This window comes from Buteo buteo, chromosome 9 (assembly GCF_964188355.1).
Source record: "Buteo buteo chromosome 9, bButBut1.hap1.1, whole genome shotgun sequence".
Classification (NCBI taxonomy): domain Eukaryota; kingdom Metazoa; phylum Chordata; class Aves; order Accipitriformes; family Accipitridae; genus Buteo; species Buteo buteo.
In genome coordinates this window covers 20,542,386-20,562,922 of record NC_134179.1, presented here as the reverse complement: position 1 = coordinate 20,562,922, position 20,537 = coordinate 20,542,386, and the positions used below count along the sequence as shown (strand labels likewise).

Here is a 20,537-nt window from a genome sequence, read left to right as displayed (position 1 = left end):
TAAGAGTATGTGTAATGGATAAGTGTCAGATTAGGCAGGAAGGGAGTAATTTGTACTAGGCTCTAAGTACATCCTTTCTGGATTGATGTTTCTAAAATATTTTATCCAGTGGTGGCGACAATATTAGAAAATGGCAATAACTAAGGACCAAGCTCTGTTTCAGCAGAGGTGATGGATGCCTGAAGCATGTGATTGCACTTGAAAGGCTACATGTTGATTACTCCAGTGCAAAAAGTTCAGGGGACCTACACTGTTAGGTGTTGCAAGATTTCACTTGCAAATGTTGCGACAGTCTGCCTGACAGTTCAAACCAAAGTGCTTTAAAAGAGGTGTTTACGTAGAAACTGCAGCACTAAATGAAGGAAGAGAACTTGTTAAGCTCTGTGAAGACTTTTGGGAATAAAACTGATAGGATGGAGCTCAGTTACAGCTCCCACAAAGCCATGGCTGCACAGCAAGATATAGGCTTATCATTACTGCGATATAATCCGAGCTGTTGGAATATTCTGCTTAAGCTTGTTGACTTCAATATATACATACACTGGCTGGATTAGAATTGTTGATCCTTTCTTCCCCCCCTCCTCCCATTGCTGCAAAATCTGTTGTGATTTATTTTCAGCTTGGACTTTGGGTGACAGCTTTTTCTTTCGTATACATGCACAAAATCAGTCCCAAAGTCTAATGCTTGTTGGAAAGAGAATGTGAATATGGGCAGGGGGGGAAGTAACATTTTATTTCCTACCCTTAAAAAATGCCAAGAATTCTATGCAGTGTGTTTGTTGCACCAGCATATCTGTCCTGTGACTTACGGTGTAAGAAGAGATAGGGTAGCACATGAGACATTTGAAATATTTATGAGGCTAAACTGTGAGAACTGCTCTTGAGTTTGGTCAGAGACAGGCTAAACTCTTAACTCTGACTCTCCTGAGAGAAGCAAACCTCCATCACCCATTTCAGAATTGCCGGTCTAGTTTGTGGCTGATTCTTCAAGGCCAGGATTGTACAGAAATAAAGTGCTTCAAAGCCAGAAGAAAAATGTAGGTACCTGTTCTACGTCTGGTGCTGTTATTCATGTGATGAAGCTGCCTATGTGTCATCTTTACCTTATGGTTATTTTCACTTTGTATTGTTTGATCCTTTTTTATCCCCTTTGGGTGTTCCAGCTCTAAGGTCCCTGGGTGCATGTGATTCCTGTCATGTCTTAGGCGAGGTAAGAGGGGAAGGGAGAGTATGGCTGAGGTGAAGAGGGAGCCTGCATTTGTCCTCAAATCCTGGGGTCATTTGGACGTGGAGAATTTCATTTATGTTAGGTAAATTGGGATGTGTCTGATGCAAGAGCTTGTCTACACTTTGGCCCTCCTGGCCCCAATTTCTGCCCTGCCACTTTCTGCCATCCTGTTGCTGAGGAACATGCTTTATTTGTGGAATGGTGGAGGGCTGTCAGCCCCTTGGGAATAAGGTCTGCACAGGTTGGTCTGCTTGCCTCAGGGAAAGCTGGTGGTGTGTGTCTGCATGTGCTGCTGGGGATGGGCCACATGCATCAGAGGTGGCTTGGACACTCTGGATTTACTGTGCATCTTTATGACAGGGTCTCTCAGCTTGGAAGCTGGACATTGTAGAGGCAGAGCACCTGTAGGAGGTGTTGCACTACCTGGGCGTGAGTGGAAGCACATCAAGTTCTGGCATATGCAGCTCCCATGGGGAATCCTGCCCAGCCCCTTTTGGGAAACTTAGATTGCTTTGCATTGTTCCAGCAATGTGAGGTGACATTACAAAAGCCAAATGTCTGGCTCTGGTTTATGCTTTGACTTCATAATTTTCTCCAAAACACTTTCATTGGCTTTGAAGTTTGAGGGTTTCAATGACCCAAAGCATCTTTGAACATTAACTGCATTGAAATGAATGAGTAAATTCACACCTCATTTGGTACTATATTGCTTGTCTGGCTGCAGAACAAACAAATCCAGATCCTGTATATGTTAAAACTGAGCACTAGCTTTCCAGCCAGAGCAGTGAGAAATAAGAGCCCTGACTCGCGTTAAAGGCTCTAGTCTACTAGGTTGCCTGTCATCTGCCTTCAGTGCTGAGGACAGAAGTTGCAGTTCCCCCGGTAAGGCCTTTGGGGAAGAAGAGTGGCTGAGAAGGCATTGGTACTGTGTGGTTGAGAAGGCATTGGTACTGCATGGGGTAACGTGTTAAACAGCAAGAGCTAGATATGCCAGCACTCACCTGTCAAAGCTCAAGAGACAAGGTTAAATTAACAGATCAAGCTGAGATAAGTGTTTTGTGTAAGGTCTTGTCTGTGCTCAGAAGCTGGAAAAGTTAAGGAGAGCTGACTTAAAGCATAAAGTACATAAATAAAACCATGCTGAACTCTCCTGTGAATGCACACATTCAGGAGATTTGCTCTTCACTGTGGTAGCCCGGTGATCTTAATTTTCCTGAGTGTTCCTCTCTGGGCCTGCCCGTCCCTTTGAGGCGAGTGTACTGCCAGAGAGTGGGCATGCACATGTGTGTGCAGTGCTGGCCCTGCCAAGGCTGATGTTTCAACTGAGTGCTCCAGAAGTAAATATGTTAAAATTTTGCAGGCTTCAACTTTTGAGCCTTGTTTGTTTTAAAGATGAAAAGTGCATTTTATATCAAATATGCTGAAATATGTGGAAAATCTTATTTTGCAGAATCCAGGGAGTTTGTGTGCCCACGCATCTGTATTGTCCGTGTTGATGACTCTGCACATAACTGGTTTTCCCCCTCAGTGCTCTGTGTGAACTCTGCACAGCTAAAATTGATTCCCATTCCCTTGATGGTTAGTTTACAGAGTGGATTTTATTCATTAGGCTTCTTTGACCCTAGCTAGGCAAATATATTAAAACTCCAATTTGAAATTTAATCATTTACAGTAACTTATCTTCATTTCATTTACTGTAATACTCTTCTAGAAGCTTGAAATTAAAATTTTTCATCCTGTTTATCCTCATGTAGTGCCAGATCCTGTAGCACTTAATCTGGTAGGAGGTTTTTGCCTTTCACTGTAAGGACACCGTTCTTGACTTGGCACAATGAGGTGTTGCAGTAAGTTTGAGAGGCTTTGTCTTTTACTTTGAGTGGATGGCTCTCAGCACTTTGCAAGATTAAGAGTGTATTTTGCTCCAGGAACCAGCCTAGCCTCCCTTTTTATTCACCTTTCTGCTTCCAAGGAGAACTGCTTTTTACACCAGACACATTTGTATTTACAGATAAAAAAATTTTAAATTAGAGTAAACTTGAAATCTAGGGTGAGACAAAATTACTTAATCTTTTAAGCTGTGTACTCTATGGGATAGAGGGGCTCTGTCTCTTTATCCCTTTGCCTCATTTAATGGTACAAGACTGGAATCCAGCCTGCAAGACATCAAATCCACTTAATAAAAAATCTGGACAGCATCCAGGATTCTCTTCTATGGCTGCAGATGTTACTTTACAACTACCCCATGCTAAGATCCGTCAGCTAACTAAAGTAGCCATTAGGCTAAAACACAATCAGGTATTTCACTATAGGATGGAGAGGGTATGGGTTCTGTCTGTTCTAAGTTGACATAAAATACCAACCATGGCAGCACAGTAAGAAGGGAGAGGGCAGCATGGTAGCCAGTGTAGTGACCATGTTTAGTCTCCAGTTACAAACTCGGTGCATGATGGGTAGCAAAAGGCCTGAACTTAAGACTTTGAAACAGTTGATAGTGGTGGTATCTATATGTCTTCATTGGCAATGTAAGCAAAGAAAGGACAGTGTTCATTTTTAACAGTTTATATCTCAAAAAAATTCTGGGAATGCAAATGACCTTTTGTACCTCAAGGAGTGCCCACCTGTTGAATGTTAGTAACCAGCTGTAAGCTTTTCAAAGGAGAGTAGGTACAGCTCAGTGTACTGAAAAAAATGTGAAGGACCACTACTCTTAGTTTCTTCTGTAGGGATGCCGAGCCAAAGGGCTGACCTAGCTCTGAGGGCTCTGTTTGTAGGAGCATCTGACTTGCGTGAAAGCTAGATCAGGTTGTAACAGAAAAATATCATATAGGAAGATTGTTTAAAAAAATAAAAACCACAAACAAACAAAAATGGCTGGCTGAAAGATGTAATTTCTTTGTGCATTTTCAGCATCAGCATAAATTCAGCTATACTGTAGGTTCTGTATGTTTGCTTTTTTAAATTGAAACCTGTGCTTTAAAACAGTCATATTAAAAATGCTATTAGTTTCCAGCTTAGCTGATCTTGAAATAATTAGTTACAATTCTAGTTTCAGATTGCTGTTTGTGAGATGCCCAACAGCAGTTATTAGCAAAACCTGTTTAGGTCCTTAGTTGTTGGTGGGTTTAGGGTTTTTTGACCTTGAAATAGAAATATTTCATCAATTGTATTGCAAATTAGGAAGTTTGGTATTTTCAAAATACTTTCCAATACTTAAAAGCTGTAAGATCATATTTTTACATTTCAAAATAGAAATAGAGGTCTTCCAGTTAGGAAATTTTTTTGCTTTTTTGTTTTGTTTACAATATCCAGCCCCAAGTGTTGGCAGGAGGTTTTGCTTGGTCTCTTGGGTATCCATGAGTTAATATGCATTTTTTCTTAGCCAGTACTTGCTGCTGGGTATGAGCCAGGGGTGTGACTTTGAGGGCATTAATTAAAAGACTTGGTCGGTTTAGCTTCCTAAAAACGATAGACATTTTTAGACTTTGTATGTACAATTCTAGGGGAAGAATTGGTGATCTCTAAATAGAAATAAACAGTGTTGCTTTTGAGATTGACTTCTGTAATCAGAGGTGTTAACTTCTGTTTCAGAAGGCAGCTTGGAAGCAATGTAACAACTTAATTAAACAGATTGAGCAGGAAGAGGAGGAGTTATTCTAATTTTGCAGTCTTTGGAACAGTTATTTAACTGTAAATACTGATCGAATAATTTTTCTTCTTATGGCCATACCTCCATCTTAAAGCAGTTCTCAGAAGGCTACCAACATGAAATGGGGCATCTCATGGGAAACAGTAGTGGCAGTTTTGAATGGCCTACGCAAGTTCCTTGGAAACCATATGCAAAAATTTTGTAACTCTGGTAATTAATGGTTTTATTTCTTAACATGCAAGGAAATCATAGCTTTAGTTTTGGAAACCACCCATGTATAGCTTGCTGCTGCAAAATTTATCACATTGGCTTATTCTCATTTTTCACATTTTGAAGGTCTCATTAAGCTTGGAGAAGACAAGGTAGGCTTTGGGGCTTTTTGTTTTGCTTAGTGCGCAAGCGTGTGACTTTGGTACCCAACTTTAAATGCAAGGTTCCCATGTTTCCCTGTGGTGCTTTGATGCTGTGGCTGCTTCAGAGATTTCCAGTAACTGGTGCATTATTGCAGTTGTTAATATCTTCTAATTTTGTGCCTCTGAAGGGTGGCAGGAAGGTGTGTTACTTCCACTGGTGCCCCAGCTATTGAGAGGAGGAGGAGTATTCCTCCTGGTAACCAGGTGCTTTGCTGAGAGCAGGTGATTTGTAATCCTGTGGTTGGTCATACAGCCAAGGTGATGCCAGAATCAGAGCTGAGAAAGCACTTCAGGATCTCATCTTTCAATGCTCTCCTTCCCCGAAAGTGAGTTCATACTTCTTGATACCATATCTGTTATGGCTGTGGCAGAGAGCACCTGACAGTATTTGCAAAGTCTGGTCTCCTGGGCAGAGACAGGGGAAAGGAGCTAGCACAGCATGTCATGTTTTCACTTCCCTCCTCCCCCCCCCCCCCCTTTTTTTTTTTCTCTTTGTGATATTAATTTGCAAAAGCAAAAGGAGGCTGCTGGCAGATGAGGAACCTTTAATTGGAGAGCTCATTGTAGGTGGGCCAGGAGTGCCCATGTCTCAGAACAAATGCTGGTTAATTTAGGGCTCACTAAAGTCATCATTTAGAAAATGAAGTGTAAGTTTGTATCATACCAGCCCTTCCACCTTGCTCCCTGTATGGACACAGCATACCATAGATCTACCTCTTAGCTTACTATATACTCGTGTTGTGCTACCCAGTGTTAGGCTACAATCTTCTTTGCAGTGTAAATCAAGAGTTTGCACTGTCTTTATAGCTTCAAGCATATATTCAAGCTTTTCAAACTTTCCAGTATTGAAGAAGCGGACTACTGTGTGTCTTAACGCTCATTTGCTCTTTGTAGGTATCAGCCTTTTTAATTAAAAACACTAATTACTGTATAAGCATCTCAGTCCCATAATCCAGGCACCTGAGGTACTGATATGAACTTTCTCTTTAGACAAACCCTTCAAGCTGGTACCATTCTGCGCTTGCTACACCCACTCAGAAACGTTTAGTTTGTTCACAGTTTCTGTGCATCTTCAAAAGATAGAAGTTGCTTTGTGTAATCCAAAACATGGCCTTAAGAAACAAAAACAAACACGAAAACCCTGGTGTAGTTGGTTTGGAAGGGAGCTTTAGAAGATGTACGGCGCCAGATTCTCCTATGCCTGCCCATGCTGAACTGTAATTTTCTTCAGTATGAGTCCATGGATTGCAAGGAGAGGAGGAGAATGGAGGCATCTGAGACTTGCTTTGTCCAAGTCCTGACATGGTTGTTGGAATTTCCGTGGAACAGAAGTCAAAACCTTTGTTTTGGTATCTGTGTGTGAATGTGAAACTCGCCCAGGCAGTAGAACAGCAGAGACCATCCTCTTTAATTGCTCATAGTAGGCTATCCAGAATTTCTTAAATCCATTTTAGACAAATTGGAGGAAGAAGATTCTGTTGTGAATAGTTCAGTTTTCTAACACTGTGGTTTTGGTGAAAGATACACACTTTTCTTCTGTTCTGCAGGAATTGCAGAAAAAATAGATATTTTTTTTTTCTCTACTGTTTCCAGATTGAAAAACAGAAGGGCCTTCTGTTTGAATGCTATTTGAGAAAAAAAAAATTATGCAAAGTGGAATAGGATCTGTTTTGTAATGGGGTCTTATTAAAATTGACAATGATGTGCTGAGAAACCTCTTGCATATTTTTAGTACAGAAATACATTGTTTGATGCAGGCATTTGTTTTTGATAGGTTGAAGCTACATTTCAGGCAGCATTTTTCAGTCGAAGAATTTTATTTTAGCTGTGCTTTTTGCACTTTTTATTGTGAGAATACATCTAACATTCACATTTGTAGTGCTTCAGAATAAGAAGGGGTAACACAATAGTTTAAGGTATCGTCAGTAATGCACATACATTGTTGTACAGAGATATTATCCTTGGTCTATAGGTAGAGGTATAGGTAGGTCACAGAGCATGACTAAAATCAAAGGGAGGGTTAATGCTGCTCAGTGTCTGTCTGAAAATTTTCTGAAGGCTGTATAGTCAGTGTGGATGGGAGCTGGAATTTGAATTCAAAATTCCTGGTTTACTTGGTCAAGTTTGCTAAAACTGTGTTTCCCTGATCCTTGTCACTAGTCTGTTTTATTGTTTTACACCACAGTGAACATGGACATTCATGAAGAGAGGGGCAGATAATGCCGATCACTTGTGTCTGCTTAAGGAAGTGCGGGATGTGGAGGCTGGGTGCACGGAGGTCTGCATTCAGCACTTGGGTTTCATAGAAGATAGATGATCTAGCACTTCACCTTCTTAAACCAGCTTTCAAATGCGCTGTTACGTATGAGATGAAAATGAGCTTGATTTCTAACTAGTTTGTGTTTATTCACTTGGCAGTTGTCAGGCCCCAGCTCTGTAGGGAAGAAGATCAGAGTAGCGAGTTCACCACGGGTCAGGACTGGGTGGACTGTGCAAGCAGGTTTGTGTAGCGCCCGCTCTTGCCATGTGCAGCTCGGGAGGAGCGACCTACCAACTCTAAACTGAAAGTGTTCTTAAAAAAAACTTTGATTCATTATTGTTAAAATGTAGACGACTAAATATTCTGAAAAAAGAACATAAAAAGGAAAATTGTGCGTCTGAGAAAGATCTGACTCATGGTAGCCTCCTGTGAACTTTCCACTATAAAGCAACATGCTCCGCTCTTTCCATTTAAGGTTTGTCTGAATGGCTCCGTTAGCCTGTACTCCTCCCTGCCAGTTAGCCTGAGCCCCTACTAGCCACACACAAAAACCTGACCTGCATTTAGTGGTGTTCTAATGCTCTGAACTTACTTGGCTGGGAAGGTTGGAATTACAAGCAAGCTTTTAGGTGGCCTTGAGCAGCTCTTGTTTTCTGTAGGCATTGTTTGTCACAGAGTATTGGGAGGCATTTCTAAGTTCTGGTGTGGTAGGATGTGTAGTATAAACACGTGGACTAAGCATTGCTGGAGTAAATATCTGCCTAAGGGAAGTGTCTATGATTATAACAGAGTGAGATAAGACATCCACTTGGTCCTTCTGGTGCAGTACTCTTAACCCCTCCTTGGGACAAGCAAGACTAAATTGGACCAGGCAAAGAAAGCTTCTACATGGAGGGCAGCTGGATGTGATGTAAAATTCAGGGCCTAGTCGACAAATCCTCCTGTTACTGCCAAAAGGATGTTAAAGAACACAATTTCTGAAGACTAGGGTCAGTTTCTGTATTCTGCAATATAAAATTCTGTTGCAAAAAACTTTAAGAAAAGATTTGCTAGATAGTCCTGTGAGATTGTTTTGTTTAAGATTCTTTGCTGCAATAACTCCTTGAAAAATGAAGCTGAATCTGTCCTCGTCGGTTGTTCTGAATAATGGATGAACTTGGCCTTTGTTTAATGCGGCTCATTCTGCAAACTTCGTTTGTGTTTGGTTTAAGAAAACTAAGTCATCAGCAGTACATGCTACACATTCCATGCTCAGCTTCACAAATAGACGCTGTGCAGATTCAGTAGGTCTGACTGCACTTGTAAAATAGTTGTAGTGTCTTGCTTTGTCCCTTTTTTGTTTAAACCAAGCAAAGCCAGACTAGAGCTTCTTTCGAAAAGCAAAGCATAATCTTGAGACTTAAGTCTTGCTGGGGCCAGTCTGTTTAGCTGCAGATGTATTAAAAAACCCTAAAATTCAGTTCACAGAGAAAATCCTGGTCTTTTGACAGCTTGTGTAGTCTTGAAAAAATAGAGACCTCTGGTGGGAAGAAATGAAGGAGGAATTTTCTGTGTTAAGTGTACAAAGTGAAGATGCAGAAGCGGAGGGATCTCAGCTATGGTGTTGTCTTGCTGTGCCTGTTTTAAAGGTTTCTCTTTTGAAATTTCCCAGCCTTGCCAAGACTACTGGATCGGAGGGAAGAACAAGCTTTGTCTTATTTTAGGGGCTTGATGCATATTCCACAATGAGTTAGGTTGGGAGACTGCTGTTTTGATTCAGATAGTCTGATGTGGTAATGCTGTGAGATGGTTCAGAAGTCTGTTCAAAGGCCTTATGCGGGAGTCTGCGTTAAGGGGAGGTGGGGAAGAAAACCCCAAACCCCTTTCTAAAATTGCAAAGCTTCATCTTGTAATTGTACTTCATCTTATAATTAGCTCAGATGGGTTTTATCTGCATGGCGTTTTATTTTCTTCTTAATGTTTCTGGTTTTTGCAATCAGTGCTGTACCTTCACTTGGCAAGAGGGCTCATTTGGCAAATGCATCAACATGTGACATCATTCTTACCAGCATCTCTAGGCCTGTTTAAAGCATCGGTGGTGACTTCACTGCACTTCCTGGAGTTGTAGGCAGCTGTGGAATTTCATTGATCATGACCAACAGGAAATTCTGAAGGAAAAAAAACCTTAGTACAAGGCTCATGAAAGGCCATGATTAGTTCCTTGGCTAATGGTAATACATGGCATAGTGCAGGTCCCAGTGCAGAAGAATACACTGCAAAGAGAGCTTTTCAAAGTAATTATCTGTAAAATGAGGAAAAGTAATGTTCATCCCAAATTAATGGTGGTATAGAACTGATCACATTTATTTTTGAGAAACCATTAGAGAGCCTTGATAGCATTCCAGCAGTTGTGTAGAAAGCTGTGTGCTTGTGGGGAGGGAGGATTGGTTCATAATGAAAACCTTGCACGTCATGCTGGCATGCACAATGCAGAGGGGACAAAAGGTTATTTAAAAAAAAAAAAATTCTTATCAGAAGTACTTTGACATTAGTCTTCAAGTAATTATTTTTATCCTTCAATAGGTGCATCTGCATGCTATTGTGCTAAAACTGCTGCTTCTCTTGTTAATTATACTCCTTTAAGCTTGCTTCACAAGAGTAATCTAGCAGCCCATAATAATTAATGCAGTTCATATCAAACACAGTAAGAATAAAACAAGCTCAACTGGAAAAAAAAAAGGCGGGGGGGGGAGAAGGCAAAACCTAACACTTGGGCATTTTGATGCCAAAACAAACATGCAGGCTGTAGTGTGTCTGTGTACATACAAAAAAGGTACCTTGTGCATTACAGGCATTTAAAGGTTATTGAATGTTATTAAATGTAATGATACCTTGTTATAAACAAATACTGTTACCTATTTTCTCTCCTTTCACTAAAAGGTTGTTAGTAATTGGTCTTCCATTGGCTTCAGTGGCCATAATTAAAGTTAAGTGCATTTGCAATTCTTTCCAACAACAGATTCTAAACATAAGTCTTTTACAGTTTGGTTTGTTTTGGTTGTTTTGTTTTGTTTTTTATCAAATGGTAAGTTTGGTGGAGGGATAGGTCCTGGTTAATGTTATCTGCTTCTGCTGAAAGGTTTACAAAACAAGAGTTAACAGGAGACTGATACCTTTTATGTCCTTCTTTCACAAGTGATATTTGGAGAGTTCTGTAATCAAAATATTGTGCAAATGTTTCCTGGAATGATCAAACCAAACCCCAGAAGACCTTGAATCTTGCACAACCTCCTTTTCAATTGGTGAAATTTGTGGCATATAAGGTAACGACCAGATTACATAGTTTTTTTCCAGCCTGGGGAATGTTTTTATTACTTTATTTAATAGTTGTGGATATGGTAAACTCTGGTTCCAGTATTTTATTTTATTTTATTTTTTAAATCAGTTGTTTAAATGGGAGAATTGAAGATACCGGAATCATGGCTTCTGTCTGACAGGAATAGCAGGCATGGTTTTGAATTATAAATGTTTTATTAATCTGTATTTTAAATCTTGTTTTAGTTACTTAGTATGCAGGGCAGCAATGAAGCTCTTTTACTGAGCCACAAACTTTGATATCATACTCTTCCCTGCTTTGCTGAGTAAGTTTCACTTGCAAATAACAAAATAAGCTTGCTACTATAAGTTGCCTTTCTTCAGGGATAGTTTCTTGTGAACCACACAAAAATGAGTAAACAGCAAATACAAGTTTATGGTAGGCTTTATAAAATACGATCTTTTGGATCAAAGCTGGATCCTTCAGTACCTGCCGCTGGGTCCCTGCCTTTCACGGTGGCAGTGTCTGATGCCCCAGTGCTGCTGGCTTCCTTCAGCTCCCCCTCCCAGGGGGCTACTGCTGCTTTGGCAATGCTGCGTACTGGCATGGGGTGAAATGTAAAGCACCACCAAGCCGATCATGTTAGATTCCAGTACAGTATTAAATATTCCCACTGAAAGATTGGTGGTGTTGAATTGTACAGATTGAAGCAATTACTTGGCATGGAGATGTAGCTGTTCAGCTAAAACCCACTTCTTTCCCCTACTCCAACCCTATTGTCATAGGGTTAGTGGTGTGTTATTCCTTACCTTAAACATGCTGGCTTTGCTGGAGCTGAATAAAAAAGCTATCTAAAAGCTGGCGGGTTTAAAGGAATGAGAAATGTTGTTTGTGCAGCACAGGAAACTAATTTTCTAAATTTTTTTTTTTATAGCTGACCATTAGTATTTGTTCAGTTTGCCCCATTGTGCATTTTGTATTTGGAATGATCTCCGAGTTTACAGAGTAAACTTATAAAGGATACTAAACCCAGTGTTCAGCCTAATTCGTCAGAAGTTATTTTATTTGCTTTTATTGTTGATTAATGAGCAGCCCAGCTTTATGATGTTGAAGGAGGGGAGAAGTCTGAAATGCTTTAAATGAGCAAACTGCATTATGTGGGTGTGGCCATTGCCTAGCACCAAGACATCACTAATAACCTTGAATGCAAATTTGCCGATTAAAGTATGAGCTGGGCTTTTTCTTCTAGAAGTGTATTGGCATATAAGAACAGTGAACAGATTGTGGAAGAAAAGGTTGCTCTTGGCTTAATTCGTAAAACAGTTCTATGGAGATATTTTTAAATTGTTGGATTTGTGATTTTCTTGAAGAAAATCCCTTAGAAAAACTGCTGTTCTTTCTCTGTTGTTTCAGTTAAGCATGTGCTATGCTTAGTGGGGAAGCTCATCCTTGGGAATATTTTCTTCTCTTCCCTTTTCTCCCCATTCCATTTTGCTAAATTTTCTGTCTCCGTATTTTGGTAACCTTCCTTGTTTTGTTTTGGCGCAGTACCTCTGGATGTGGAGATACATACTTGAAGCTGAAGGAGCAAAATATACTTAGTACGTAACAAAATAAATACACTGGTGAAAGAGCCTAGGGGAGCAAGTGCTGCTCATGGTCTCCCATCAGCATGGCTTGGTCTTGTCAGTCTGAATTGAGACTCTAGTTGGCTTTTTCATTTTAGTGTATTTCTTTATATTGCTGGCAGAGGGAGTTCTTCAAAATAGGGAAATAAATCCAGGCTTGGTGATAACTGTGTGTGTATGTGATGCAGGCACAGCTCCCGCTGAAGAACTGTATTGAAGCACCAGCCGTCTCTGACAACCTGTGTAAAGCCAAGCAAGCAATGGCATGGTTTAAAATGAAATGAAAGAATTAGAATTAAATGTAAGGTCAGTTACCAACCTGGAACACATGCATACCAGTATCACAGGAGATGACTGTCATGTTTTACTGCCCATATCTCATTTTTTTTTCTGTCCACACTTGGAAGGATTTCTGCATTGAGGCTTGTCAACCATTGACAATTGTTTTATGCTACTTAGTTTTTCAGAATAACTGTGTTGTGTCTACATATAGCCTCTTCTTAACTCTTGTCTTTTCTTGAGGCATCTGGCATAGCCACAGGTCTTTTCTAGAGTACCTCGTAATGAAAAATATCTGTGTTGCAGGAGTGCGGGTATGGATTCATTTCTACTTTGAATCGACTCGCTTCGGCACTGACACTCCTCCTGTTTCCTCGCTTTGCTTTGCTGTCTTGCTTCTCTTGGCCCATTTGTTTGCACACGTATGTAACTGTTCTTGGGCCATCTCCATTGGGTGCTGGCCTCCTGGTTGAGATGTTGGCACCACGTGGAGCTGAGTGTGCTGCTTTACTTTTCCAGCTTGTGGCATGTTTCCCCCCTGGGAAGATTATCCAGTGCCATTGTAAGAAAAAAATCACTTCTGATGCCAAGATAAATAAGACAAGATCAAAACAGATCTAGAGGGACAATGCGGTGTCACCATTACCTGAGCTGGAGCTGCAGGGAAGGAAGGGACCTGTGCAGGATCCTTCTTAGCCTCCCTCACAGGATCTCTGGAGAACTGAGTGCTCTTCTGATGAGAACGTGTGGAAATCTACTTTTGAAATCCATGTGTTGGAATTCAATGTTTTCATGATCTACTAAGTATACCATGAAGAATGTCTTTTTGTCTCCTGGGTGTTTCTGATAGCTGGTGTTCCTGTACACCTGAGCAGGCCAATGCCATGGCAAGTATAGTGGCTGGCTGTGCTGGCGAGAAGAAACAGGGAGGAGACATTCTGCTGAGCACTGTGTCCCTTTAGATGAAAGGGAGAAGAGGCGGAGAGCTGGTGGCAGTGTGGACTTGTGCTCTTAACCTCTGCAGGCGTTGTCCTGCCTTTTCCTACTGAAGGTCCTATTTGTGTGATTCCTGGGACACAGAGTCCCACTCTTGGAGGGAGGGTTGTCTTCAGTGTAACCACTGGTACTGCAGGAATGCATCTTCTTTTAACTTTTTTTTTCTTTTTCTTCCCTCCCCCACCTTCCTCTGCTTCTGGCATTTTTTTTGTGCTCAGAGGCAAGCTTAGGATTGAACGAGTCAAGGTTAGATGAAATTTGGTTCACAGGCTAGTTTCTGAAATGGGAATAAGTCAGTTTAAAGTGCAAAGTCAAATAACTCTGGAAAAAATTGTTTATTGTAGGCATGGGTTTGGATTGCTTCGCTTCAAGGAAATTGCTTGGGGGTGGTTTTTTTTTTCCTGGTGGTGCAAACACGGCTCCCATCAAAGTGAATGGAGGTATGTGCCAACAGATGAGAACCTAACACACCTGACACCAAGTGAGCAAAGAACTTTTGAAGTACAACAGTATGACCTCATTACCGAGCAAGATTTTGCAGGAGAAGCCACAAGCAGAGTGTCCTGGTTTCAGCTGGGATAGAGTTAATTTTCCTTCTAGTAGCTGGTATAGTGTTATGTTTTGGATTTAGTATGAGAATAATATTGATAACTTAGTTGTTGCTAAGTAGTGTTTATATACTAAGTCAAGGACTTTTCAGCTTCTGATGCCCAGCCAGCAAGAAGGCTGGAGGGGCACAAGAAGTCGGGAGGGGACACAGCCAGGACAGCTGACCCAAACTGGCCAAAGGGATATTCCACACCATGTGACATCATGCCCAGTATATAAACTGGGGGCAGTTTGCCTGGGGGGATCGCTGCTTGGGAACTAACTGGGCATCAGTCGGCAAGTGGTGAGCAATTGCATTGTGCATCACTTGTTTTGTATATTCCAATCCTTTTATTATTATTATTGTATTATTATTATTATAATTACTAGTTTCTTCCTTTCTATTCTGTTAAACTGTTCTTATCTCAACCCCTGAGTCTTACTTTTTTCCCTGATTCTCTCACCCATCCCACTGGGTGGAGGGGGAGTGAGCGAGCAGCTGTGTGGTGCTTAGTTTCTGGCTGGGGTTAAACCATGACAAGAGCCAACCTATAGTTTCGATCACCTAAACAAGCCATAAGAGTGAATTTGCACAGTTAAATGCAGTAGGTTATTTCACTTTCAATTTATCCCAACCTGGAAATTAAGGGATATATTAAAGGAGTAAGGTGCAATACAGAATAGCAAATAAAAGCTTGTGTCTTAATTTCCTTTGCAGCATCTGCCTTTAACTCTGTTTTTCAGGAGAACTTTAGTTTGAGAGGGGGTTTAAATGTAAATCATAGGTGATCTATTAGTTTTATTGTAGCCTGCAGAAATTATGAACAGCTCAACCAGTTGGGTTTTCATTTGAAAAGTTAGTTATGAAGTAGGTGGTCTGCCTGTGAGGAAAATACTAGGATAGCAGTGTGAACACTGTTTTTTTTAATTCAGAATACTTGTGTGGATTTTTTTGGGTGCATCTTTCAATAATGATTTGAGCGCATTGGATGTTAGCAAGAAAAAGTCAAGATATGTTTTGGTTTTCCCCCCCCCGAGTTTTTTTTAAACATGAAACAGGGTTTTCCCTTGGCTTTAGAAACACAAGGATTCTTACACCAGTGTCTCAAAAATCTGAGCAGCAATTTTTTTCCAGGCAGAGTCACAGGTTTAGTGGAGATGTGAACTCCATTGAAAATCATTTATGGGTGGATTTTCAGTCAGGCTTGTTGATGGAATTTGGGTCATCAGCCAGAACACAAAGCTGGAATGGAGGGTCAGGAGCCTCTGGGAGAGGGGTCATGGGTCTGGAAGTAGGACCAGAAGTGTGGTCATACAATGGGAAGTGTATCATGGGCCAAAAGAAGAAGCCTGGAAGTTAGGTCAATATCAAAAAATCACTCAGAGACAACTGTAAAACTAATAAGGTAGAAGTAATTGGGCTGTAACTATTAACCAAGAAATAAGAAATTTAAAGAGAAAATAATTTGTACTGGAAGTGTCCTTTGAGTTTTCCGTGTACATTCATTACAAATACCAAATAAACAATTGCTTGGAGAGCCACACTGAGTTTCAGCATGTTTCTCCTTCTGAGTAAAAGTTGAGGAAGCGCTGATTTATCTGTCTCTGGTCATCCAAGGAGATGTTGAGGAGTAATATAGGACTTGATTCTCTTGTTGTTTGAGGTATTCAAGTAGAAAAAATAATCCTTTGGGGATGAAAAAGTGAAATTGCCTGTTTTCTTTGCTGCTTAGCAGTACCTTTTCAATATGTCTGCATAGGAATTCAAACAAGAGCTTGCACTGATGTTTATTTGGGGTACTGGATTGTTTCCAGGGTGTCTTTGAAGAGGCTGGATCCTGTTCTCTGCCCCATGGAAGAGTTTCTGTTCAGGTGTGCTGCTGGCTCTGGGGAGATGCCCACAGGCAAGGAGAGCAGGAGAACAATGACATTAGTGTGCAGATTGGAGGACAGCCTTTTTCTATAAATACATGTTATTTTTCTTGTTAGATGACCAATGTTGAGAGTGATTTTTAGATGAGCTATTTTTAAGAGATAATGTATCCACTAAGGATGTCATTATGTATTGCAAGAGTTTTAATATAAACTGTTTACATATTGATCTTGTTGTAAATTAAGCTGTTTCTTCCTTATCTTCAACAGGCAGCCAGATAAACTAGTGGTGGTTTGGACAAGAAGAAGCCGAAGAAAATCCTCTAAGGTTAGTTGATTGCTTAATAAGTCCCAATTTCAGTGACAAGAAGGGTCAGCTGTTTGAGGGACTGGTTTCTTGAGTGTGGGGAGCAGCCAAATAAATGAGAAATATTTTAATTGTGTTTCTTTTCAACTCAGTTTAGCCATGAAGTTCAGAATAAGCCGCTGTTGATAATGCTAATTTATGGAAACAGTTAACTCTGATTTCAGCTTTGGTTATTTGTTTAGCAGAACTGTATCATCATCAGTTCAATTTCAGTTATTAATTGCTAGACCTAATTAGAAAGGAGAATCTGTTTCACTACTAAAAGTGTATTAAACATAATAATAAAAAGAAGTAATAAAGAATCCGACATGACTGCAATAGGGAGATAAAGTCTGAATAAGAGGCTATTTCTCAACTAGAAAATACTACAAATCAAAAAGAATAAACGCAGGCTTTTTCAGCTAGTATTGTATATTTGAATTAAATGTTAACATTTTACTTCCACAAACACTGTGAGGAAGCATGTGAATTTGTGTTTTATGGCTAGTGACTTGGTAGCCTGAGGAAAGGGAAGCTCCAAGTGAAGTCTTTCTAGTATTTGGGTGTTCATAAAGTTTGTCTTGCATGCGGTTGGGTTTTTTGATATGTAAAAGTTTGCAAGCAGAGTAGCCCTCTCTTCTGTGAGCTTCACCTTACTTTTCTTCCTGCAGTAAGAAATCTGAAAGCCTTGTGAGATTACTGTCTCTTTGTTAAATGGTGCTCAGTTTGTCCAGACTGCTGAATTTTACTGCTCTGACAGTAAGATGCAGTTAGCCTCTGTGGAGCCTCCTTTGGGTCTGGGGTGAAGGGAAAGGTGAGACATTCTCTGTGTGTGGCTTGGTTTCCATAGAAAATGAAACCCGCAACACTCCCCATTTACACCGAGATTGAAACAAATGGCAGTAATTTCTAAACTTCTTTAGTGGCCAATATGACAATGTCTTGTATGGTATTGTATTATTGACTAATAAGACTAAAATCTTTTGTCAATCCTAGCAGTCAGTTGTTGTTGCCCAGGGGAGCCTATTTCATGCATACAGCAGTCAAGCAAAGGTCTTTGTACACTGGTCATATAGCAGGATTTCTTTTGTTGCCTTGTGCCCTCTGGTATAGGGCTGTCCCCCATCTGTCCGAAAGCTTGAGAAGGGCAACATGAATGAGCTGAGGAAAAGAAGCATCCTAACCACTGGGCAGGTTTGCAGGGGACAGGAGTGTGTGCTTGTTTCCTCCCTTCCCAGGACCATCTCCTCTTTGAGGTAACTCACCTGTACTTGCTCATTCCCTCTCCCCACAGCTGTTGCATCTCACCCTGGTAAGGCTTATGGCAAGTGGTCTGGACCAGAGGGGAAGTTTTGGAACTCAGCCTTTTAGTAATTCTTTAATTTAGTTAAATAGAGATGGTCTAAGCTCCTTTTTTTTTTTTTTTTTTTTTTTTTTGGCATGTGCATGTAACTCAAAATGATACTTCAAGAACTCTGGGATAGTGGAGAGAGGGCACCCATGATAGAGAAGATACCTTGAAATATTCATATGTTGAAGAACTTAAATGTTTAGAAAATGTGATACACATTTTTCTGCCTTACTCAGGAGAGACTTTGGGGTTCTTTTTACTGCTACTCCTCTTTTTCTGACTTATTTTTCTGATTGTCATGCATATTTGCTGTATTTTGTCTTTTAACTTGAGGTCTAAATGATTTTAAGCTGTTTTACCTAAAGGCTGGTTACTGACTGAAAGTGACTGCACAACCAAATGCCTGCTCCAGTGTGTGCATCCTAAATTCTGCTTTAGGGTATGAAAACCCAAAGGTGTTACCTGGTTAGTAAACAAGCATGTGAACTTAGTCTGGCACATTTTCCAAGGTAGCTGCTCATGTTCCATGTTCGTACTCTGCAGCAAAGCCAGTCAGACTATTCCTCTTTTGTTGAAGGATAAACTATCTCAAGTTACCTTGAATTTATAGCATGGTGTATATATATATCTGGGCAGTAAGTGCTGATGTATGGTGTCTGTTATGGCTTACCCTATGATAACTTTTCTATCTTAGTTCTGTTTAATTTCTGTAGAACAGAGAAAGATAATATGGAACAGTAAATTCAATACTTACACAAGCATTGTAACCCTGAAAAGCTTGGTGAGAAGCAAGGTATTTGTCCATGAATGACTGGTTTGCTGAGATTCAGAATACGTTCAGAAACAGAAGTCCTAACGAAAGTCCAGTAGGGCTTTGTGAAGTGATGGGTTTCTGCCTGTGGTGTTATAGGCATGATGCTGTAGGCTTCAATGGCAATATTTTGTTGAGGCAAGAGAATTTTCTGACACTAGCTCAGCTTTTTGGGCTTGAAGTTTTTTCAGCTGGACCATAAAGTTCCAGGATATGTCCTCCTGTGAGTGTCCTCTCTTTTGGTTACCAGGTAGTAGAAGCAACTTTTGGATAAACTGGCAGATTTACCTGAGACTCAGAAAAGTCTTTCGCTAACTAATTAAGTCATGCTTAGTAAGATCCCACGAAGGTACTCTGAAAGTGGCTGAGTGGCCCTGAGGCCTGGGCAGAGGATAGAGTTAATTTTAAAGCTTAGGTAGTTGATATGATTTGAGCTGTTTTGGTCTAAGACTGTAGATCAATAAATGTTCTTGTTCTCTTAGTCATCCTGCCAGTAAAATACTTTATTTGACATTTTTTTTTCATCTAATTGCTTTCTTGGAAGCAAGTCAAATGACTATTTCCTCGTATTTTATTTTTTGACAGACACTGGGCTCAGTGAGTACCAGGCATTAATAATTGTCTATGTTCTTCAGCTTCTTTGAGAAGGAGGAAGAGAGGGATGAGGTCTTAACTTACTGTAAATATGTTGTAAAGACTTCTTTGGAGGTTATGATTTCTGAACTTTTCAGATTGTTAGGGATAATGAGGGATATCCCTAACAGTTCACCGACTTGCAGAATGGTTGAGGCTGGAGGATGTCTGGTCCAACCCCTCTGCTTAAGCGGGGCCACCTAGAGGTGATTGCCCAGGACTGTGTCCAGATAGCTTTTGAATATCTCCAAGTGGGAGACACCACAGCCTCTCAGGGCAACCAGTGCCAATGCTTGGTCACCCTCACGGTGAAAGTGTTTCCTGATGTTCAGAGGGAACCTCCTGTTTCACTTTGTGCCCGTTGCCTCTTGTCCTGTCAGTGGGCACCACTGAGAAGATCTTGGTTCTGTCTTCTTTGTACCCTCCCTTCAGGTATTTATATACATCGATAAGATCCCCCTTCCCCTGAGCCTTATCTTCTCCAGGCCAAACAGTCCCAGCTCTCTCAGCTTTTCCTCCTATGAGGGATGATCCAGTCCCTTAAACATTTTTGTGGCCCTTTGCTGGACTCTCTCCAGTAGCTCCATGTATCTCTTGTACTGGGAAAGTACAAGAGATACGTTAACCAAAAATGTGGTGCAACTTCAAAGATGCTATGGTGGTGCTATGGACATATACTGGCACTGGCCTGCTTGACTAATGTAATCTTGAGATGCTGTTGAGCTGGAAGCGGAGTTCTTGATGTCCTTTGAAGCCCTTATTTTTGTGGTTTTCTATGATTTTGATAAGCCTTCTGGCCCACATACTTTCTTTCCAAGTAAACTACAGTGGTCTCTTGGTTAGAAGAAATAATGAGAGACATCATGTGCAGGAGTCTGAATATTTTAGTTGTTACTATGGGAAACATAGGATAGGAGCTGTAGATATGTTAAATTATACTAAGTTTTAAAGTGTTGCAAATGAAAAGCAATAACTATTTAGAAAGGGCATTTAAATGGTAGTCTGATGGATGGATACAGGACCATAAATGTATCCCGCAGTTACTGACCTTAGTGCAGATTTAAGTTACTTATAGCTCTATTCTGGGATCCCTACTTTCTGGGCAAGTCTGATTTCGATGCTTTTCAAGGGGTGTGTCAAGACAAGATGGCTCTGTATGGTTGGGGATCTTCATTGTGTGTGCCAGCAGTT

The 20,537-nt window shown here is 40.6% G+C and overlaps 1 protein-coding gene across 12 annotated transcripts in view; it reads left to right on the top strand.

The window, feature by feature from the left end:
* The window catches only part of EHBP1 (EH domain binding protein 1), a 225,387-nt gene that overhangs the window by 16,097 nt on the left and 188,753 nt on the right, over positions 1 to 20,537 (top strand). For all 12 annotated transcript variants that reach the window (XM_075035592.1, XM_075035591.1, XM_075035594.1 and 9 more), the window contains exon 3: positions 16,476 to 16,533. In XM_075035592.1, the coding sequence (XP_074891693.1) occupies positions 16,476 to 16,533 (58 nt within the window). The remainder of the gene's footprint in view (positions 1 to 16,475; positions 16,534 to 20,537) is intronic.